The sequence below is a fragment of the Chroicocephalus ridibundus genome, chromosome 3 (assembly GCF_963924245.1).
Source record: "Chroicocephalus ridibundus chromosome 3, bChrRid1.1, whole genome shotgun sequence".
Classification (NCBI taxonomy): domain Eukaryota; kingdom Metazoa; phylum Chordata; class Aves; order Charadriiformes; family Laridae; genus Chroicocephalus; species Chroicocephalus ridibundus.
The window spans coordinates 58,472,168-58,496,952 of record NC_086286.1 but is presented as its reverse complement, the minus strand read 5'-3'; the positions used below and the strand labels follow the sequence as shown (position 1 = coordinate 58,496,952).

The 24,785-nt window shown below is 40.8% G+C and overlaps 1 protein-coding gene across 2 annotated transcripts in view; it reads right to left on the bottom strand.

Moving 5' to 3' along the window:
* Window positions 1-24,785, bottom strand: part of PLEKHG1 (pleckstrin homology and RhoGEF domain containing G1) — a 140,081-nt gene that overhangs the window by 92,776 nt on the left and 22,520 nt on the right. Inside the window, exon 3 of one of the 2 annotated variants that reach the window (XM_063329291.1) lies at window positions 6,655-6,729. The exons of the other annotated variant lie outside the window; for it this stretch is intronic. Within the exon in view, the coding sequence (XP_063185361.1) occupies window positions 6,655-6,703 (49 nt within the window). The 5' untranslated portion in view covers window positions 6,704-6,729. The remainder of the gene's footprint in view (window positions 1-6,654; window positions 6,730-24,785) is intronic. 2 annotated transcript variants of the gene reach the window in all.

The window sequence follows — 24,785 nt, the reverse complement described above, 5'->3', positions numbered from 1 at the left end:
CAGCCTCTCACAGCATGCAGAGACCAGCCAATAAGTTAGAGAGGAGTTAGAAACAGAGTATTCAATTTCATCACCCTTCCGCTTTGCTTTTCTCCCATTTCCAATCAGATTTCAAATCTGCTTTGGCTTCACCACCTCCTCTAATGAGCACTAGGGTTAAGAATTTCAGGTATCATCTTTATACAAACACTTCCTCCTCCTTCAAGATATGATTTTCGGGGAATTAAAAGCTGCTACAAAATGAAGATACGAATATTAAGTAAGGAAAGATAACCTGGCATGGGAAGATTATATTACTGGGGACAGTGAGAACACAGCAAGCGTGTACTATAGTTTTCCCAAGCATTCTTCTAGCTTCCAAGCATTTCCAGCTAAAGGGATTTCCTTGGTTTGCAGTGGCTCATTTATTTGGAGCTGTCTTCCAGAGACTTCTCTGGTCTACACTTCAACTCACGTGAATTTTTTACAATAACAGTATCCTTTGGCAGGGAAGTCCACAGCATCTAGCTACCTTCTGCACAAATAGACAAGAACTTTTATGTTGAATCTCACCAATGTAGTGTCACCTGATAGACAGAAGTTCTTGTCCACAAAATAGCACAGGTGGTATACACCCTTTATTCCAGACATCTCTTCCCTTCAGTTAAGCAGCACGAAGCTGCAGGAAACAGAGGGTGTAGCAAGGAACAAAAAAGAAACTAATTCCAAAGAACAGGATCAGGTAGATGAAGTATACAATCACCATCCCTCAGCACACGGATGTTTTTGCGCCCATCTCAGACCAGTAATATAACACTAAGCCTATGAGCGCGCTATTACTATGGTTATCTGTGACTTCACGAGCACTTAAGATCTAAAAAAGCTTTAGAAAAGATGCTTAATTTTCCTTTTTTTTACTTTTTTTTTTACTTTTGTATTTCTTTAGAGGGGGTGTAGCAATAAAGTGTAACAACAACTTTCTCCACAAACATGGCACAAGACAGCACATTGCTACGTGCCTGCCAAAAGCCCCCACAGCACTGCGCATCAGGCAGCATTTGCTAACCTGAACGACCGTACCCTGGCACTCCTGCCATGAAAGAATCAGTCTTAGCAAAATTTGGAGGTAGAAATACCGATGCCATTTTCTTCACTGCATTGGCGGGTGTCTACATTGGGCAGTCTACAGATTTACATGGCTGCGCTTGCATGTTCTTCCTGTGCGACGTTACGTACTACAGCAGAAATAGCATGCAAACATTAAGTCAGAGGAGTTATAAAACTAAATGAGTCTTACCATGAACACCAGTAACAGCTGGTAGGCTCCCACTAGTGCCATCAGGTACACAATGCAAGGAAAAACGCTGCTGTTACTATAGGATATTTTACAATGACATCAGCTTTTTGTCCAGTGGGATTTGTCAGGGGCTGTTTATAAAACCCAGGTGTAACATTCGTTTCCTTCAGGATGCGAGCGTGAAGCACAAAGTCAGTCAGGGAGGACCCAGCTGGGGGAAGTCATGGCTCTTGCTTAACGAAGGAAGATGGAGGGGAAAAGGGGAAAGGAAGAAGAGTCTAGGGGAGTTTAACTTCCTCACATCCTTCTCTTCAAAGATTTCTTCTTTTTAAGGCACAGAAAAAGCAAAAAAACCCAACCAGTCAAGCTGACTGGAGAAACCTAATAAAGGTTCCCACATCCATATACCTTTTCTAAGCATTTTGCATAAAGCTACTGCTAAGGTAGCACTTGACAGATACCCCAAACACTTTTGAGCATGGGAGTCTTCCAAATGGGTACTAAGGTAAGTATCATCTGGTTTCTTTCAACCAAGCCTAGCTGTGTTATGAACAGCTATTCAAAGGTATCAGGACAAAAAAAAAAAATAAAAAAAAAAATCAGCAATCCACAGGATGAAACACTTGGTTTTTATGAAAACCATTCAGTATCATCAAAATTTTGTTAAGCTGACAAAAAAAAAAAAAGTTGTTTTAATCCTATAAAATAGATAATTCATAATGAAAAAAAAATCTACAATCATTCCCCTAAATTTTTGCAAATGACGATAACATCACGAGCAGCCGCTGGGATCCACAGCAGCCTCCCTGCCAGTGAGAGGAGGACTTCGCGCAGCGGGTGGGGTCCTCCTGTCCCAGCCCCATTTCCAATGGTTAACTACGCTACGAGTTTCAGAGTGACTTTTCAGCAAACACGGGCAGAACAAATGCTAATTCCTTTGCAAGCTAAAACAGAAATACACTCAATCCACTTCCTGGTATTGACACAGTACATTGTTCTAAATGCATCCATTGTAAATAGAATATAATAGCCTTGTCGTAGGAAAGTAGTTAAGAAACAGTTATACATGGATCATGGTAGGGGTTTTTTGTTTCAGTTTGTTTGTCTACCACTCCTTGATAGCTACACAAGCTTCTTGAAAAATATTTTTCACGTGTGAGATACACGCACTTCCATCTTTGAGACAACCGAGTCTCCAGGTCCTGGGTTTTTCCCCGCTATAGCACAAAGCAAGCAGTGACATTTATAAATCTAACTGTTGACTCTAAAGGGTTTGACAGAAGAGGTGGCAGAAAAGCAAATAGTCTGCCCGCTCACTGGGGACCCTCGAGTCAAGGACTAAGTTACAGTAACTTAATTACAGGAAACTCATTTCTCAATTGTCTGCTTCTGTGTGCTCCATGGCTTAACTGGAGTATCTGGAGCAGTGGGTCAGTGGGTGAGGGGCAGGGAGGGGCACTGATAGGTTAAAGCAACACCGACTTTTTAGAAGTTTCCAGATAATCAGTTATCTTGCCAACACTTTGCTCAACCCAGCTTGACCCTTATAAACGATAAAGGTTAATTGTTAGAAGTTTGTAACAACAAATACACCTTTTTTTAAAAAGCCTAATGATATCAAGAATATTCCTTTGGGAAAAAAAAATAAGCAGCAATACGCTGTCTGGAAATAATTAGGAAAGTTCACATAAATGTTTATGCACATAAGTAGCAGTGATATTTTAAACATGAGAAATTAAACACTCACTTCCCAATTCTGGCTCAGTCTTACCAGTGAAACATTTCTACATACTAGGAAACTGTATAAATGCTAAGTAAATAGAGAGATGCATATGATCAAAGACTATGGAAGTTTATAAGTCAGTGCTAGAGCAGCCACTGGCACATGCCTGGCAATTCTTTTCAGTAAGCGTTATCATAACATTCTTTGAAAGTAAGAGTATTTGAGAGAATAAAACAACACAACCTCTCAAAGTTCTAACTTTCAGCATTGATGATTTAGCATCATTAGAAGACACTAGCATCATGTTTTGTCTTTAGTAAATTTTCATCAAGACGTTAGAACAGCTCTCTAAGTGAAGATTCATTTCTATTTGTTATTTCACTTTTTTTAATGTCTAAAAATTATTTTCAGAAAAGCGATTAAAAACAAAGCATACAGATTAAACCAAGTTTTGTTTTACTAAACATTGTACCTGTTAAAGCACGTTTTTATACAAACTGCTTGAAGAACTTCATAAGCGCTTATTGCAACAGAATACCATGATAACTGTAATTTGAAAATGAAGACTCAGCGTTATCTCATAATTTTAATTATCTCTATTGTATTGTTATGAATTTCTTACTTCGCCAACATCACTAGTAATCAATTTAGGTACCTGAGGATGTGTTACTACTATATATATATATAAAAAAAAAAAATCAAACCTGTTTCAAGTTGTTGGTAGTTATTCATCTTTTTTTCCCCTCATGCTAGTGGCTTATAAAACACAGAGCACCGTGAAAAGCACCACACTGCAGCAAGCTTCACTGACGTTGCCTGTTGCACTACAAAACCTACACAGCTCATTTCTACAGCCAAGGAGTTTATGGGTTTTTCAGGTTCCCCGTATCTGGGTCCAAACCCTGAGGTATTAGGTTAGGGAGGGAGGGAGGGAAGGTCAATGTTGTCTGGAAACAACAATAATGTGGGGAAGTTAGGCTATTTGTCGAAAGACGAAGCATGCAAGTTGAAGCGCAGTGTGCCAGGGAAGGCCCCGCCACATCCATGCCCACATCCCAGGAGGCTGGCACTCACCTTGCCATCCATGGGAACAGCTCCCACAGGATCTCATAGTTTAAGGCTACATATATGTCTACATGCACACATTACTATATATGTACATACATGTCTATATTGTATGTGTGAAAGAACACATAGACAGTTATACAACTTTATATGCGCAGTTTCTTAACGACCCAGACAATCATTTTTCACGCGTCTTCTGTGTATATGGGAGATTTCAAGTCACAGGAATCTTGTACTAAATCCCTCAAAATGTACAACAAAGCATACATGGAGAATATTTTTAGTTGTGGTATCCCAAAACACTCTCGTCAAATTTGGTGTCTAAAAGCTTTCCAGTTTTAGCTTTCCTTAATATAGCGTCCTGCACATTATCTTGTGTCTGCTTGATTAGATAGACATCAGAAGCTACTGAAAAATGCAAAAACCTTGAAGGTACTGAACAAGATCCTCAGGGCAGTTTCTAGATCCCTGTTTAACTACAAAAATGTTTCTGGAATGTTACGCATCTGTTGGCAGTTCCAGTGAAATGAACCCACATTTACTGAAACAGAGATGCTGAAGGCTGCATGAGTCTTCCAAAAATTAAATGAAACAAGCAGCTCCTTGCCTCCCTCTCCTGTACCTAGACGTGAGCAATCCTGTGTTCAGTTTCAGCCTTCTAATTTGGGGATGGAACTAGCAGGAAAATGGATGGAAACTGGCACCTGAGATGTCCTAACCTCAAAGACTGTTGCCTTTTTAGTCTCCAACAGACTAACACCCTAGCTCTCAGTCCTCACCCGTCCCTCTTCACAGGCAATCAATCTCTGACTGCCAGCGTAAGGAGGAGAATCAATCTTTGTTTGATGGCCACATGATGCCGTCAGTGACTCCATCATTAACGATGCTCTGCAGGATTCTTTCCATTCCCTCCCCTTCCTTCCCCCAGACCCCTGCTCCCAGCCCACCATCAGCTTTCTGCTATCACAAGTCCTACCCTTTCTAACTCCTGATGCAAAGCCAAAGCAAACCTTACAACTCATTCACTGGAAGTTGCTTACGTGGCAAATTAAAATGCAATAAGAGAAAATAAAGTTACCTTTTACAGACAGAGAGAATTTTCCCCAGATTTGATCTGAAAGTTTTACACCATCCCTATGTCTCACTTAATTTAGCCGAACTCCTCTCCAAGGCTGGAGGGCTGAAAAGCAGCAGTATCTGCCACCGTTCCACATCCAGAAAAGAAATTCAATATATAACATATATAATCGCTGTAATTTTAACACATTTAGACTTCATTAATACCTAGGAGAGCCACAGATCTGATCACATAGGCCATTTTTAGGGAAGCAATCAACAAGGTGCATGACGATTTGTTCCACATCCTAACTCAAGGCACAAGTGTAGGCTTTGGTTCTAACCGGACTTCATCACAGTGCTTCCAGCATAAGGATGTATTTATAAGGGGGCACACAACACGTGAATCAGAGCTCAGCCTTTGAAAGACTAGATGCAACTGTTTCTCCTCTTGTGTTGAGAGTTCTCATCGTAACGTGTTAAGCTTCACAGTAAATTTAAAAAAGAAATTAACAGAAAGGCCTTTTGCAGTTAAGCATAGCTTAATACCCTTTACGTGGAAAGAAATTTGTTTCTCTGCTGTTATTGATGCGGTTTTTGAAATTACTATTGCAGCATGTTCCTTGATGCCTTTCAGATGTCAAAACTGAGGTTCAAATGCAACAAAAATATTTACAGATCTCAAAATTTAGTTTTATCTTTAGGTTTAGAGAGAAAGCAGTATAAACCAGCCTGAGCTGCATGCTTTATTCAAAACAAAACACACCTTTGAATGAATACAGCCCTTGTGTGAGGACAGCAATGATCTAGAAAGCGAGAGGATACAAGAGCTACTACAAGCTTTGCCACAAAACTGTCAAAAGCACCTCACAGCCTTCATGTGAAATAGCAAATTTTTATAAAATATTTTAATGAAACATTCAGCCATGATTCTGAGGAGTGACTCAAATTGGCAGGATTGCAATTGTTTTTAAAGAACAAATTTTCCCCGAAACCAAGTACCAAACTTTCAGATGTGGGAATTTAAAGTTAATGGACCTTGAGAAGAAAGAAAAAAAAAAAAAGTCTGATTTGCAGAAAACCCAAGCATTTCAAGATGCCACTGACTTAGTGGAAATTACGCATATCCAGTTCCTCCTTGTATCAATCATTCCACGTCTTAAATGTTGGCTCTGGTTCTATGAGTCTTAAGTATCCCATATGAAAAACTGCCTTCAGTCAACAAGATCTCTTTACCAAAAGGGGACAAAACAACTTCTCCAAAGCTGAAATCCTAGCAGCCCACTGGTCCTCCCTCCTCATTATGTATTTTAGTACTATCATGGATGACGGGCCAAGGAGGGAGGGAAAGGTTACACAAAAATAAGTGAAAAGTTCCTGCTATTTAGATAAACATGCATACATAAAATTAATTCGGCTCTTCCTTAAGACCAGTAAAGGAAACATACTTTTTGACTTGAAAAGGTCTTCACAAAAATCACAATGCTTCTTTTCTTCAATAACTAGTCAAAAAAAATGAAAGAAAACTACTAACCTTCACTCCTGGGGACAGGTTCTGTACCACCTGGTGTTTTATCTGGCATCTCTGCAGACACAGGCTTAGTAAAACCTAATGGACACAAAGCAGAGAAAGCGTTCTCCATCAAAACCAGTACATTCCAGTAGGGCACTCCCCTGCCCCATGACCCCCGCAAAGGATGGATTTTCAGCTTTGATCACTTCCGTGTTTGTATGCAAGATATGTAAACGAGCAAAACTCCCTAGAGATTAACTGCAACACCATTCAGTAAGTACACTGTCACCTGGACATACTGCCAGGTAGGTGGGCACCAAAGGACCCTCTAATAAGTGGCAGGGGTAGGCTGAAAGGACTAATTACCTCTGGCGAACTTCTGTCTTTGAATTTGGATATTTTTCCCCCCCTTGCTGAATTTTTAGTGAGAGGCCTATGAACTGGGATGGAAGAGCTGCTAACACTCACGTACTGCTGAAGTTAATGAAAGAATGGCCACATGGAAGCTCACGTCAGCTTGCATTAAACATAAAATGCTGTTAACCTAAAGCTTTACTACATTGTAGAGTACGAATATTTATTCCATCCCCGAAGTGGGCAGAGAAGAAAAGGCTTCTCAGGAAGGCAGTGAGCCTGTCTCCTGTTACGGCAGTGTTACGTACCGTCTGTGGTAATGGCCGACAGTCACGGCCAACACATTCTGACTGGGGTTGGGTATCCTCCTTTTTAGCACCTTTGAGTATTTTCCCATCATCAGCTGGACTGACGCTCCATTTTACATAATGAAAGCCTCAAGATCAGATAGGATGCATCGAGAGAAGACAGTTCAAAAAGAGCAGGGTTCTCTGCCTGAAGGAGACCATGCGCCAAGTGGGGCAGGGACTTCACCTCAGCCGACAGTTCCCGTGGCACAGAGCTGTGTGCAGCACTACACAGAGCGCACAGCATTGGGAGGATTAGCAGTGCAGCCTTAATTCCCAATGAAGTCACTGAATCGTCCTGTTTCTAACAATGTTGAGGCAACAGAGCTGATTCAGCGTGCAGATTTCACGTGATCGTCAGATACAGAGAGGAAGACCTCCCTGGCTCACTCTGCAGCAGAATTCAGAAATGAACACAAATAAATGGCCTTCCCACCCACCCCCGCCTTTACATTATTTTGCTCTCAGATTCATATGGTATGGTTTGGTTTGGATCCTCTCACCAGACCTCAAATAAAAACATTTCTCTCCTAGCATCCAATAGAGGGCTTGGGTTTACATTAAAACTAAACTATACAAAATACGTAGGATTTCTTAAGCAATTTAAGTCACAAAAAGTAATCTATGTGTGCTATCCAGGGCAAGTATATTTGTCATATTTAATTCACATATATATGTAAAAGACTTAGAAATGTTTGACACATCTAAGGCTAAAATCCACTACTGCATCCGAAGGTACAAACTAATTCTTATTTAGCTGATGGAAACTCTACTACATATGATTTTCTACACCAGCCAGTTCATCTCTACTCAAGACAAAATTCCCCAGGTCTTACTCAGGAATTACTTTGTCCTTAACAGAGATGTTTCATTCACCCAACATTACACATGCTGAAGATTTGGAACTACCTGAAAATCTTCTTTCAACTCCCTAAAATTAATAGTGATAACATTTATCCACCTGAAGGTCTGTGCACATGAGTTCACAAACCCCAGCTGGACGGTGTCACAAACTGAATAAACACATATGCCCTCAACAGAGAATTTAAACAACTATAAATACCTAACAGTCTCCAATATCCTTTATACGTTTGCTGTAAAACAGAAATCTACTCTCCAGAAGACATTTTTAAAAATAATTTTTTTCTTCAACCAGATTACTCAAATTTGATTATCTATGCTTATCGTTATGAAACAGGTGGCTAGAATAAACACACCAACTCATTCTAAAGCTTGGCAAGCTCATGTCCAGCCCTCTGCATTCAATGATGTCCCTACATATTGTCTGTGAACACTGCACCAGTTTATAAATCAAATTCCAGTTACCCAGCGACTTACTAGCAAAGTTGATAGGAGCTAATTAATTACACGGTGCATTTGAACCAAGAAATCATATCAATAAATAGAATATTTACTTCTGTGATTCATTTCAAAATCCAAGAAAATGTTTTCTGTAGATTCTGCATTTCACATAAATCATTTCATATCAGAAATTTAGAGAACTGCATGTTTAAAATAATAAAACATGGATATCCATGTATTTGTTTTCTGGGTTTGGTTGGTTGGAGTTGCACAGAATTGAAATAAATATGTAAGTAAACTTTACCAAGAAAATGCTCACAGAATAACTCGCTGACACATTAAGGACATAAAACTGGTAGTCTCAGATATAGTTTTGAGCTTCTTTATTGACATTTTTGTAGAGGTCCTAAATACAAGAAAAAAACAAACACTTTTTTTTTGGCCTCTTCTGCCCCAATTTTTATTTATGCAAGTCCAATTTTCCTCATCTAAAGTAGGCCAATATTTCTTTCTACTTGACCTTCTAAAGAAGTGATAAGCTTGCTTTCGTGGCATCAAAACTCAGTACAAGAAAGTGTTACACTTTATGACAGACACCTACCAACAGTCACTTCTCTGGAATTTAACAGAGCGCCTGTGCTCATCCCTCTCCACAGAGCATGACCTATCATTTCCAGCACAAAACCAAGCAGGACTCAAACACGCGTTGAATGACCTTGGCAGTTTTAATAATGGAATGGTAAATTGAAAGCTGGATCCTTCAATTACTGCACGCAAACCAGGGTATTTATTGAAAAGATTCAGACTTTCCGCAGCTACAACAGCTCTCCGTTTCAAGAACTGATTTGGATAATCCAAGGCAATTTAGAAACTACTGTCCCACGAATGGTTTTGCACAGATTGACCAATTTAGCAGCTCTGCATTACAGTAAGGCATAGCACAGGAGGCCTAACACAGTTATAACACGTTGAAGAAAGTCAGCCTCTGTGCCTGGAAAAGCGCATCTTCACAGCACTGACTAGAAACACTTGCCACTCTGAAATGGTCTGTAGCAAGGAAAGTCTGTGAAATGTATTGCTGTTTTTTGGCTTTCTCTAAATCGCACGGGAGATTAATAGTACCAGAACAGTTCAACCAGGTGCAAACATGACAGGACCCTTCTAGAACCTTCAACATTTTCCTGTAGCATTGTCAATTTTAAAAGTTACACCTAAAAACTGAGGTCCAGTTATGTGACACAGAATAGTATTTTAAGTGACTTCTTTAAAGAGCATGAAAATCCATATATTTTAAAATCTAAGAAGTATGCTTCCCCCCTTCTCTCTCATTAATGCAAACCGGTTCCACACTGTTGCCAGAAGTTGCAGAATATACAAAACAACTTTTTTTTAAAAAAAAAAAAAAAAGCAACCACATTTTTAAATAAAAAGGCCCATTTCATCACTCCTAATCATATCACCAAGTAAACAAGATTTTTCTTCATGTAACCTAGATAAACTTAATTCTTGTAAGATTTATTTTGCTTGCCTTTTCCTCTCTGAGAGGTATAACAAAGCTAGTGGAAGGAGGAACGGTTTAAAGAAAAGCAATATATTACTCTGATCTTGTTTTCTGTAGCATACCAACTTTTGAATTACTCGAAAGCCAGACATCAATGTTCAGCATTATTTATTTATAAAGTTCCTAGTTTTAAATGTAGGAAGGAACTCTCTAACACATACTATTCATCACACTAGGAAAGTAAATCTCTCTCTCTGCAGTAAGGCCAAGCAGGACTCATGTAAAAACCAGCAGAGAAGCAGCACTTGAGTTATAAGCTTGCTAGTGAGATGTAAAAGAAAGTAATTCTTGCTCGCTTTCTGTACAAATAATCTCCACTTACCCAACCAATCTTATTGCAATCTTTGGGATACTACTACTAATAATTTCAAGATGATTCATATCAAGTACCTCATAAAAACAGTCCCATTAGACACTTCCAAATACTCTTAATTGTCTTAATGTCTCTGCATCTTAGGGTCAGCTATTCTAGTAGCCCACGGGGTAATTGCTATTTCTGAATTCATCACTCAAAGCTGCTACCTATTGCTTACTCCTCCAAGTGCTTTTTCACAGAACATCCCTGTAAGAAAACTTGAAATACATACGCATTCATAATTTATGAATAAACACAGCCATACTGTTCCCATTTCTTAATTAAGCAAAACTCTTTAACAGTAACCAAAAACACTCAGATGTATGACCATGCATTTTCACAAGCCATAATCAGCCAGGGCCACCCAAATGGGCCTACTGGGAGGTCCTAGCTCAAGAAATTTGTTGTTGCTTCTAGTAGATTGGTTTGCCTTTAAATCCTGAGCTGCTAAAAATTGCAGATCAGCTTTAATGTTATGAAAAAATAAGATTTCAGTTCCTTTAAACACAGGATCTACTCAATAGCATGCTATAGCTGAATTCATAGAAAAACATTCAAACTTACAGCACATCAGTGACTAAAACGTACGTTAAAAAAAAAAAGCATGCTCACAAAAAATATGGATTACCTGCATTTCACAGACAAATTAGTCCTCGTCTCTTAAATTAACTGTACCTTGCTGAAAATATATTAAGGGTTTCTAATTATTCAAAATAACTATTAATTGAAGCATCACAACTTTCAATTTTAAAGTTTCATAGAGAAATTTTCATTAGAGAGAAGACTTCTGTTTCATTTTTGTTCTCTCAGCAATTTATCACTGTACTCTAAAAAGGCCTCAAGCAGCTTGAAAGAAACTATTGTTCATCATAAGTCTGTTTGCAGTTGTAACTATGGAGTCCAAGTATGTATTTATGTTGAACAACGATCATCACTAACCAAAATCTAACCTGAACCTCCTCCTTTGTGTCAAATCCCTGGCCCCTAGTCTACATCTGTTCCAAATAGCTGGAAGTGATCATATTTAAGGAAGTTGGTTGGATTTCTTCAAAAATTTTTCAAATACAGTGCCTTAGACAGACACTGCGTTTCTTTCCCATCTTCAGAGGCACAGCCAGCGTTAATATTGAGATTCTGCTGTGTCCATTTTATTCACGATCAACACATGTGTTCCTTTAAAATACTGTATTACGTTTTTAAATGCAGCCTTTTACAGATTAAATGGTCAGCGCTTTATGAATACAGATCAATACATGTAAAACAACTGAAGCTCCACACTACACACCATGCTGTTAACAGTAAAGCCATCTGCTGGCTTATTTTTAAACAGTATTTGGATGAGTTCTTCCTGCTGTAATTAAAAAAAAAAATTGTAAAAGGGAGTGGGAAGAAAATGGATATTAGTAGGTTTTTTTGTCATGAAATATTTTGTAAACAAACACGGACACTTCGATGCCCACACACAGCCCAACCGAATTGCCGCCCTTCTCAGGTGAATGGTATGGGATGTTGGGTTTCTCTACACAGAACCACTCACAAATGCCCCAAACCAGCACACAAAGTCCCAGGTTGCAGGATGAACTCCAGACTCCAAGGAAGGCTATGGCAGAGTTCTCACCCGCATTAACTTGACCAGAACTTGACATTTGGTTGTTAAATACTGCATATATCTTTGTTAGAGAATAAGAACATCCGTCCCGGATCTAGTTTTGGCCATTTGTTTGCCTACAAAATCCCTTCTGGACCAGAAGAATTGCTGCTCTGAACCCCACGAGAATAGCTTTGATCCCAGGTCACATAAACCATAAAAGCAAGTTTATATACTAACACTAACACAATTCTTTCACATGAACTAAGACGTGACACTGAAAGAGACTCTAAATAAGACGGAGAGAAAGGACAGAAGTTACGAGGACACAAAGAACTGTATGCCATCGTGCCTCGTTGCTGTTCCTATTCACCACCACCCCTCACAGCCCTTCTAAGTAACATAGCAGTACCTGTGTAAGATTAAAGTGTTATTTCAAGTTAATATTTATTCCTTCAGAATCACACCGAATTCTAATGGCTCCTTTCATTCCCTTCCAGCAGAGCTCTGGATGTGGGTGTGAGTAACAGCTTCCTTTCTCCAACAGTCCTCTCCTTCAAAGTCTCACAAAAATCTCTCAGCCTTTTTTCCCCCCTGCATATCAACACATACCAAAACGTTAGAAGTTTTTTTTCTCTTTTTTTTTTTTGTGAGATGCTACACATTTTGCTGATTTTCCCAAACAAGGCCATCCTTGCACCTTCTTTACCACAGAGAGTACAGTAACAGTGGTACTTAAGACAACTGCACCAAGAGATAAGCTGGCCCAAACAAGACCATCTATGTTGACAAGAGCGAGCAAAACCTCCTTTGCACATTGTTTGCGCCATCAATGACAGTCACAGCAACATCAGTCTCCCTCGCCCCCTTCTTCCAAACAGCATAAACCTACAGCATCCTCTGTCTAGTTTCTGGAGCTAATAATCCATGTTGCAGCTGCAATTCAAAGAAAAACCTCACATTTTCCCAGCAAGTAAAGACCAAATCACAGAATCCCTTTGTCACTTTCATTCAGGTTTACTGTAATTCACTGTTTGAATGTGAAAAACATCACAAATGTTCTAGTATAAGGAATGAGCTGTCTGGCTCCTCTGTGGTCTAACTGTTACGCATACATCTTCTCCCTCCTCCAGTCTCTGCAATGGCTCTGAATCCGTTCCCAGTGCTATCCCAAGGCTTTGGTCATGGCCTTCCAAACCCACTGAAAGATCAAGTTCAGCAGCTAATCACTCTGTTTCAGTCTGCAAGTCAAGACAGCGTGTTTTTCAGAAAGTAACACAGGATATGAGGTCTAGGAGGGAATGTGACACGGTATCTCCTCCTTCAAACTTTGTATAGAATGAACTTCTTGAAAAGATGAGACATACTCAACATTTGGTCAGTGTCCAACCATGCTGCAAGACTTCTTACTCAACAACATATGCTGCTACTGTGCCAAGTGAAACAAAGAGGAAACAGTCCCCACAGGGTCTTCTGGGAGGAGGAAGAGGGATCAAAACCTTGACTGACACCCCCCAAATACCTTTGTGAAGCGTAAGTTCAAAGCCGAAGCAGAAAGACGTCAGTTTTAATTGGTGAAACGCATGTATTTACTTCTGATGCGTTAACTCTGTGTTGATCACAGCAGTTTATCAGCTCAGGAGAAGCAATAGCTTTCAAACTCAAGCCATTTCAGTGCAGGCTGTATGAAACTAACACCTGTAATTAATCACTGTTATTTTTCTTCCTGTAAAAATGAACTGTTAATGAGTATTTTTGAAAATACCCTCTGTCATACATGCAACTTCATTCAAGATCAGCCCTACACTGCATATAATCATGCCGTACTACAGAAAGCTGACGGAGAAGAGCCCAAGGCCTCTACTGCGGTGCTAGGAAATCGTGGCAGTGCTTTCCCACAATGATGCATCTCTGCCCTAGAAAGCCATCTGTTCCAGCAAAGCTCCCGCAGGTGGCACTAGCTGCTCCTCACAGTGTCACACGGTGCTCTACCTGCGGACAAAACCCAAATGCTTGCAGCAGAAGCTGCCTCTCCCTCCTGGTCAGCGTGCCAAGCAAGTGCTACAATTCCTTCTAACGTTCAGGTACCCGAATCGTCCTGCTTATCACTCAAGTCTGGATTTGGGGTTGGACAGCCTGACAGCTAAGCCACCATACCACCTTCTGCTTATTTCAAAGCTTCCTATCACCAGAATAAACGACGGTTCTTTCCTAAAGCACTAGGCATCGTTCAAAATATATACACGTATATTCCTTCCCTCACACCTTTATGCAGTGCAGTTAATCTCAGCAGCCCTCCCAGGTCTTCACAAAAGTTAGAAAAACCCCACACAAACAAACAAAAAAATCCATCAGAAGACCGTGTTTCACTTATACGCAGTCAGTCTGTCACTTTGAATGCTTTCTTTTGAACCTCAGCGTGAGAAAATGGACAGACTTGGGTAAGGCGGCTCGGCGCAGGACACACCTGACAGACACTCCGATGGAAAACAAGGAAGAGCAGGATAAGGAGGTCAGTCCCAAGATATTTAGGGACTTACAGGCAAGTCCTAGCACAGACTGTATGAGTACAGCAGTAGCAAGCCACAGATGCCAAGTACAGCTATCACAGCATCATAATAGAATCATAGAATTGTTGAGGTTGGAAGGGACCTTTAAGATCATCGAGTCCAACCTTTAGCCTACCCTGACAAGAGCCACTTCTGAACCATGTCCCTCAGTGCCCCATCTACCCTTTTTTTAAACACCTCCAGGGATGGTGAATCCACCACCTCCCTGGGCAGCCTATTCCAATGTTTAATAACCCTTTCAGTGAAAAAATGTTTCCTAATATCTAATCTAAACCTCCCCTGACGTAACTTGAACCCGTTTCCCCTCGTCCTATCACTTGTCACCAGGGAGAAGAGGTCAGCCCCCATCTCTCTACAACCTCCTTTCAGGTAGTTGTAGAGGGTGATAAGGTCTCCCCTCAGCCTCCTCTTCTCCAGGCTAAACAACCCCAGCTCCCTCAGTCGTTCCTCATAAGGTTTGTCCTCCAGGCCCCTCACCAGCTTTGTAGCCCTTCTCTGGACACGCTCCAACACCTCAATGTCCCTCTTGTAGCGAGGGGCCCAAAACTGAACGCAGTACTCGAGGTGGGGCCTCACCAGTGCTGAGTACAGGGGGATGATCACTTCCCTAGTCCGGCTCACCACACTATTCCTGATACAGGCTAGGATGCTGTTGGCCTTCTTGGCCACCTGGGCACACTGCTGGCTCATATTCAGCCGGCTGTCAACCAACACTCCCAAGTCCTTTTCTGTCGAGCTGCTTTCGAGCCACTCTGCCCCAATCCTGTAGCGCTGCATGGGGTTGTTGTGTCCCAAGTGCAGGACCTGGCATTTGGCCTTGTTGAACCTCATACCATTGGCCTCAGCCCATCGATCCAGCCTGTCCAGATCCCTCTGCAGAGCCAACCTACCCTCAAGCAGATCAACACGCCCGCCCAGTTTAGTGTTATCTGCGAATTTACTGAGGGTGCATTCGATCCCTTCATCCAGATCATTGATAAAGATATTAAAGAGAACCGGCCCCAGCACCGAGCCCTGGGGGACACCACTTGTGACTGGACACCAACTGGATTTAACTCCATTTACCACCACTCTCTGGGCACGGCCATCCAGCCAGTTTTTTACCCAGCGAAGAGTACACCTGTCCAGGCCATGAGCAGCCAGTTTCTCCAGGAGAATGCTGTGGGAAACAGTGTCAAAAGCTTTGCAAAAATCCAAGTAGATAACATCCACAGCTTTTCCCTCATCCACTAAGTGGGTCACCTTATCACAGAAGGATATTAGGTTTGATAGGCATGACCTGCCCTTCACAAACCCATGCTGACTGGGCCTGATCACCCTGTTCTCCTGCATGTGCCGTGTAATGGCACTGAGGAGGATCTGTTCCATGACCTTCCCAGGCACCGAGGTCAGACTGACTGGCCTGTAGTTCCCCGGATCCTCCTTCCGGCCCTTCTTGTGGATGGGTGTCACATTTGCTAACCTCCAGTCAGCTGGGACCTCCCCGGTTGTCCAGGACTGCTCATAAATGATACCAAGTGGCCTGGCGAGCACCTCCGCCAGCTCTTTCAATACCCTTGGGTGGATCCCATCCGGCCCCATAGATTTGTGCACCTCCAGGTGCTGAAGCAGGTCCCTCACCATTTCCCTTTGGATTACGGGGGCTTCATTCTGCTCCCTATCCCTGTCTTCTAGTTCAGGGGTCTGGGTGCTCAGGGAACAACTGGTCCTACTGCTGAAGACTGAGGCAAAGACTTCATTAAGTACCTCAGCCTTTTCCTCATCCTTGGTCACTATGTAGCCGGCCCTATCTACTAGAGGACAGAGATAATCCTTAGTCCTCTTCTTATTGCTAATATATTTATAGAAACTTTTTTTGTTGTCCTTGACAACAGAAGCCAGGTTTAGCTCTAGCTGGGCTTTGGCCCTCCTGATTTTTTCCCTACATAGCTTAACTACCTCTTTGTAGTCGTCTTGAGTGGCCTGCCCTTCCTTCCAGAGGCCATAGATCCTCTTTTTTTCCCTAAGTTGCAACACTAGCTCCCTGTTTAGCCAGGCCGGCCTTTTTCCCCGACGGCTTGTCTTCTGGCAATAATACCGCTGTCATCTACTCAAAAGAAATCTGCTACTCAACAAGCAAGTAATGTGCTCTAAACAAACCATCTTCTGAGTGATTTAAGCAGTAACACCATGTAATGCATCATGCCTGGTTACTCTGCAAAAAACAACTAACAGCATTATTGAAACTTATAAACATGGAGGTTACATATTTTAATTGAGCTACCATTACATTGTTTTCTGATTTCAATTTTTGAGGTAATACCAGTTCTACTGTTAAGTGCTAATTAGGGCCACACAAAGAAAACTGCATTTGAAATAAAACCATTTAAAAAGAAACCCAAATGCCTCAGCACAGACAAGAGCACACAGTTGAACATTTTCTTTACTAGTAGAGTTTATTTCTAGTACCATTAAATTGTGTCTCTTCAGCAGTGCCCATACCAAGTGCTGAAATAGGACAAAAAAAGCATTATGCATGTACACCAGCTACAGCACTAAAGAGACTAAAGGATTTTAGGGTACAAGTCTTCACATTGCAAGAACAGTCAAACCCATATCCAGAATCAAGACAGCTGCCAGAAAATACTACATGACTGTTTCCTCAACAAATTGCCCAATACTGTAAGAACTTACATAGTCACTTTATCATGTCACCCAAGAGAGTCAGAGCCAAAACCAGTCTCTAGTCATTAGCTCTACAGCTGCACTTCTGACTTGCCCACCATCCACCCCTCCAACACACACAGTCCAGGTAGATGTCTTGACTTGATTAAAAAAAAAAAAATTATTTATTTTTTTAAAAACTGCATTTGGTATTTTCACTGGTCACTAGCATCCCCTCTTCTTACAAGATGTTTTTCTTGAAACTTTTCTCATAAGAAAATACAACTGCAGGCGCATTAGGTCTTGGTTTCCAATAGATTTAATGCTAGTGAGGTGCACAGGATAAACCTCACTACTGGGCCAAAAACTCTAGTTTAATACATTAAAAACAAAAAAAAAAAAACATTCTACAGCTGGATATGAACCTGCCAAACTTCAGTAATAACAAAAGTTGCTTTATAGTGCATACGACTAAGGAAAAGAAACTGAAGAGGAAAGAATTCCATCAGTGTTGATCTCAGAATTACTCAAATTCCTTTTCAAAGCTCTGAACTTTGCTACAATTAGGAGAGATGCTGATTTGGCTAACAAACAATCATGCAGATGGACACACGCAAAGTTTCCCTCTAGTCTTTTCCACATTCAAGTCTCTGGTGCCCAGCAGCTGCAGCTTTAGATTCCTGATTAAAGGCAAGGGCTGCTGCTGCTCCCAGGCACTCTCGAACTTAAAAAAAAAAAAAGCATCAAAAAAACCAAACAAGAAACACCAACAAAACCCCAACAACAATTAAAAAAACAACCAAAGAAACAAGGGCAATAACCCAGCTAGCATTCTAACAGTCATTTTGTAATCCCATTTCTCTGCTAGACAGGAAAGAGCAAACAAAACCAGAAAGACTCCAGAGCAGTAAAGAGCCCCTGATACCTGCTTTCACAGGCTTTAAGTCTCCTCCAAATTGCTTTTCTATTACAGATGTTGTGTGGTAGCACTGTAAGAGATACTTCTCTTTTTGCTTGATGCCTGTGCTTAGGATATCACTACACTCTGTCTTGGAAATGACCACTGTTGTGCAAATTCATCATTTCACCACAGGCTCAAGCAATGCAGGAAATAAAACAGGCTGCGAGGAAGCAAAGCTGTTGTTGGAGCACAAAGAATCCAATCAGAGCAAGCAAGTCAAATAAGAGTAAGTAATAATATGCAAAGCTTTAAATGAATTTGAATCCAGTCCTACGTGCTGTATAAATATTACAGTGATGGATAACATACCAATGGATTCCAATTTATCTGAAGAATTTTGTTACTATAGGAGAAACATACTCACCGTGTCTGCCTGGATTTCACCTTCTGACACTTCCTTTTTGCATTTCCATTTCTGTTACGGGAAACTTCTTGACACCCAGCTGAAGTTCACTAACACCGTCACACTTACTTTACAGAGCAAGGGAAAGAGCCTTGCCATCCACTTAGTAAGGACATCAGACTGCGTACAGGACTCAGGGTAGCCTCTTCTGAAATCACAGGACTATGATAATAATAGGGTTTGTTTTGTTTTAAATGAAAGCTTTATAGCCCTCTTACAGAGAAACTCCTGATATTTTAAGGTCAGTTGAAAAGCTAATATCTGTGGGATTAACAAAATTCGTATGTATTTTAACTTTGTGTAGGGCCAGAGTCAAGGCACTGAGATAGGGAATGGCGTCTTTCTAAACTCATATAACCAGTATGTAACACAAACCTTGAAACCGCATTCATGGACAACTTGACAAAGAGATAAGGTGCATCCAAAAGCAAATACTCAAAGACCACAAAACAGCCCAATGCTTTTTAAGAGTATAAATATAGACAAGTCCATTTCAAAGTCAGCTGCTTTAAGGGTATTTCTTCTCTCCGCTTAAATACGTGTTTCTGAGAGCTCCCTAAAAAGAAAAGAAAAGCACAAAATGCTGCTCTGCGCCAAATCAAAATCACAAGTTTATTCTCTCATGTGCACTTTTTCAAAGTGCTGCTATTTTTCTTCCAATTTCACTAACAACAGAGCAGTTAGTATGCATCAACTCCAATTAGGCTGTTTTACCTTTTCTATAAAAGGCTTGTAATACGTTTGGCTTCACTATATATTTTCAAAGAAATAACTTCAGAACTCATTATAGAAAAAAAACACAGAACTTCCAAAAGATCATACCGATGAAAGGCAAAAATGTCAGTGCTGTCCAGAAGGTCCATTTACTTCATTAAAAATGTTCCTGAACAATGTTAATTCCAAGTAAACAACAGAGAAAGATAATTTTCCTCTCAACTGTAAACTCTTGGAGAGCTAGAGAGAGGGAGGGGGAAAAAACAAAAGATACAAAGGAATGTTTGGTTTGGCATTGCTGATGCCTGTTGATGAAGGGGGAGCCTACTTAAAACCAGGATAATGGATAATTATCACTTTACATATGGATCCTTCACTAGTTTTCTCTCCGTAACACGCGGCAACTCCATTACGTCTTGCAAGGAAAGGAATGGGCACAGATTCACCGTCAGGAGAAGGGCTCCTACAAAGCTCATTAGTGTTTCCTGCAACTGCAATTGCCCGAGCACAGCGTTACTGCTGAAATGAGAGGTTTAGACACGGGCTTTATAATTATTAGACAAGTAATACTCAAGTTAGCTTTTCCAGAAACTGACATTTGAACGGTGAGCCAAAGTACAGCCATGCATAACAAAGTTACTTACATACACCCTGCAAAACACATTTTTCACACACAGCTATCAGAAAAAGCCCATTTAACTTTTTGACTACAGTAAAGTGCGATTAATGACAATTTCTGGGGTTTTGTTCTCATCACAGAGTACGTAACATTAGCCCACCAACACAGCAAATAGCAGAAATGAGTCAATGGTTACAGCCTTCTGAGACCTGACACGTTCCAGTCGCCCTAACGCCGAGGCTGGCTGCCCCCTACACTCCAGGCCTGGCTCAGGCAGGTGGCTGCAGGACCAACTCATGCTCCTCCAGCGTTTCCTTCTCCCTGCTTTGAGGGATACGTACATCTCTGTGTACATATATATACACACACACATAGAAAGAAAAAAAAAAAAAAAAAGGAAATTTGTAAGAGACAAACTAACAGCGCTGTGCACATTCACGTGCAGTCTGTCCGAATGAAGGGCCTCATAACTCAGATGGGGACATTTCCTGTAAAAAGACTCCATTATTTATCAAGCCACTCCAGAGTGCAACTGTTGAAGCGTGGCTTGCAAAGAACGTTATTTTCTAGAGCCAAAGTTTGCAGTTATCTACAGAACACTCTGACTGATGATGATGAGGAAGCCAGGGCCCTCTCACTGTATATTATCTTTGAATAACGTGTCCCTAGTTCAGGAGAGTTCTGTAACTGCAAGCTTAGTCCTGTTAGCTTTTGTGGCATTGAAATGCCCGTGCGTACTGCAGAGCATAGAGAAACTGTAAAGTCTCAGATAACGTGCATGCTTAACCTCTGGCAAACCACAGTTTTTGTATATACATACATAAATATAAATACATGTGTATATATATATTCACTATAAGGAACATGGAATATTAAATTAAAATATGACTAGAAAGAGAAAGGAAGTGATTCACCCACCTAAAAATCAACAGAAGTAGAGAGCCCAGGAGACTAAAGCTGGCAAAAGGGAAACCACACACAGCAACAATCTTTAACCTGATGCAATTTCCAAAGGAATTTGAAGGAACATTTTGACAGAAACAGCTGACAAACTCCTGAATAAACATTTCTTTGGGGTTTAAATGCTGTATTCTCTAGACAGGGAAACTCCCTCTGTCATGCCATAAACATACAAAGCTTATCTCCAACAGCCTTTCTTAGAAAAGCTGGATTTATTACTAAATATTACATCACCAAATGCAGACTTCACTGGCCCCATGTGAGAACACTAGTTCCATTCAGAAAAAAAAACAGGGAAAAAAATAACATCACGTACAAATGTTATAGTTGGAAAGGTGATTTCCTTCAGCTGAATGTTGTTCTCCTTTCTGCATCAGTCTAAGAGACATGGTGTGAATAAATCAGTTGTTTATAAGTAATTCTCAACAACTGCATGGAGTCTGAACCATTGTGCATTTTGACAGGACTTCCATTCACCTTCTCGGAAAATAAAACAAATAAATAACTTAGACTTTGCTTTCAAACACAGAAATAAGGAAATACCTATTTTGTACTAAAATAATAGTCATCTGACATTACCTCATGGACAGCTTATAAAAGAGTATACAAATGTTGAGGGTCTTTTAGAGATTTGTGAGATTCTTGAAACTCTAGCAATTCATAGAAATTCATAGCTTGTGCAAAGACAGACCTTTTTACGGTGAACTGCATACTGTTCTGTAGCTTTCAGTAAGATAGGAGAAAAATCAGCCAAAATCCAAATTATCAACACTTATAAATACGTAAAGGGTGGGTGTCAGGAGGATGGGGCCAGGCTCTTTTCAGTGGTGCCCAGCGACAGGACAAGAGGCAATGGGCACAAACTTGAACATAGGAAGTTCCACCTAAACAGGAGGAGGAACTTCTTTACTTCGAGGGTGGCAGAGCACTGGCACAGGCTGCCCAGAGAGGTGGTGGAGTCTCCAACTCTGGAGACATTCAAAACCTGCCTGGACACGTTCCTGTGCAACCTGCTCTAGGTGACCCTGCTCTGGCAGGGGGGTTGGACTAGATGATCTCCAGAGGTCCCTTCCAACCCTATGATTCTATGATCCTTTAGTGCTTTAGATCAAAAGCTATTTCAAGGATTGCGATCATTAGGAAACATCATGTTTGAATCTAAGTTATTAAGGGGTAGTCAATAAAGTGCTTCCATTAACTTTACCCTACAGTATAGAAGGTGTTAACATTACAAAGCTTTCTTAATTTCTACACTAACAGATACTTTTTGCCTAGAAAAGGAGTCCAAATTCTCTTCACCTTTTCCACCCCAAAATGGTTTGCACCAGTGATGAAGGTGACCTTTCTTACCTTTCCATTTTAACCACGCTGAACAGCGAAGCTTTTTCTCCTTCTGTATAGTTAGTAGAGAATCACAAGCAAATCATGCATTCAGCAGTCAGCTTTCCCTGCTCTAGCTGGGATGCCAGAATTACTGATAAAGGGATGTCTCTCTTCCTATCTATTCATGGAATCATTTAGGTTGGAAAAGACCTTTAAGATCATCGAGTCCAGCCTTAAACCTAACACTGCCAAGTCTGCTACTAAACCATGTCCCTATTCCTGCCAAGTAAAACTCTACTAGAGCGAAAGATGCATCATGTCTACTTTAACAATACTAGAAGGCGGCACAAAGGGTAACAAAGTATTTCATTGCTATCCTGAAAAGAGAAGGTTATGAAAACCAGCGAAGAGCTATATAAAGGGTTTCCATTCTCCTTAATTAAGCAAGTTAAAACCAATATAATTCCTCAAATTAAGTCAAGAAGTTTCAAAAGACATGTAAATATTACACTTTGCATTAGAAGTGTGGAGGGATACAAACAAGTTAACTTCACAAACCACTGTATATGCAACACAGATGGGTATGTCTTTCCAGTTACTGCAATTTACGTAAAACACAGAACATAAAAATCAGGCCACAGGAATACGACCGACAACTCCCAAAGAACATATTTTTAAGAGGCAAAGCTTTGCATGTCATTGGTCATCTGATCTAGTACTGGAAATCAATGCAAATAAGGACAGGGTGGGAGGGGGATCTCTGTATAGGCTTGAGTAAAGCAAATATTCAAGGGGAATTATTACTTAAGCCAGTACCAAGAGCTTCAGCCAGTTTCCAAAGCCTTTTGAATTCTCAGAGCTAAGCCCAGTGAATTCAGATGAAAGTTCCTTTTCTTCCACTTTTAAGGGAAGAAATAACTTAAGCGAACCTTCTGCGGAACAGCCTCCCAAGTTCAGTAATTGGGGAACAAACCTAAAGCACTGCCAAGACACGCCACTATGCATTTATAAACCGTAACGGTTTATTCAAATATTAAGTACTGATGTACTGAACCAAAAGACACAAAGGTATTCCAATAATGCTGGTTTGAGTTATGCAATTTCATCCTTGGTAGGCAAAAATCCCGGTTCCTCCATTCTCGCTGCCTAGCCTGCATTTTGTGCCCAGAGGAACAGGGGCACACGGGACGCATACTAACGACATCGAGTTTCCGCTGAATCTGGCAGGAGGCACAGCGAGGCGAGGGCACCACCTGGCCCGGCCTTGCCTCTGAGATGATGTCAGCCTATTCAGCAGGGCAACAGGAAAGGAAAAAAAAAAAAAGTAGTCCCTGCTGTATTTCAAACACACACAAAGGGCCATGTATTTTACCACAAAAAGCAGGAAACCACTCTATCTCATCAGCAAATGAGGTTCTGCAGCCGTCCGAGCCTTACTGCAGCGTTTAGGCAAGAGGAGTAGGTGGAGGACGAAGCACTTGCTCCCTTTAGATTTGATGACAGTTACTCTGTCTCTCCGCCACCCCTGTCACTGTCCCCACAGTCTGTGCAGTATTCCCGGGGGTATCACCAAGCCACCATCACTTTTTGCCCAAGGGTCAGCATGTAGTGCTGTCAACTTAGCAAGTGCCAAGCCAGTTTCAAATTCTTCTGTTTCTTTCTGAAATTTTTTATCACCCTTCATTTTTCCCTACAAAACAACCCACAAATTAATTTTTAAAATATGTAACAACAACATTGCAGAGTGAGCTTATGCCATGCGAGGGACTAAGAAGTCTGCACAGCAGAGAAACGTTGACTGAGGAGCAAATGCGCTCAATCAAATAAAACGTGAACCTTGATTTTCCCCATAGTGAAGACATTCACAGGATCGCTGGACCAAGCTACAGAGCCTCTGATGCTGAATAAAGCCTGAGCTGACATCACAGAGCTTCATCAGTGGATCCACCAGTGGATGCCTCCTTCAGCTGTGTCAGGAGGTTTTTTGTGGTTTGGGGGCTTTTGTGGGGTTTGAGATTTTCTTTTTAAATCCAACTCCAGTACACTTCAAGCAAAAGCCATTAAAGTTTGGAAAGAAGCTGCAATGAATCATAATTATTACAAATTATTGTTTTCAAAACTGGTTAATCATTTTAGACCTAATTTGTGGAAAATAGGAACCCACCATATTTAACAAAAATAACTGCAGTGTAGGTTGAAGTAACTATCAAACTTCAAAACCACCTGTTATTTTTGAAAGTTTTGAGAGCCTTACACCTAAACATAATAAAAGTTTGATCTATTTTAAAACACGTATCCATGTGGTGCTTCTGTCAAGTCATTCTTATTATTTGGCTTTATTTGCAAAATAGATATGGGGAAAAAAATAATCAAACAAACAAAACCATGAGTTTTGCATTACATAAACCCTGGAGGGATAAATTAACATAACTTTTATACTGTGTCTAGAATT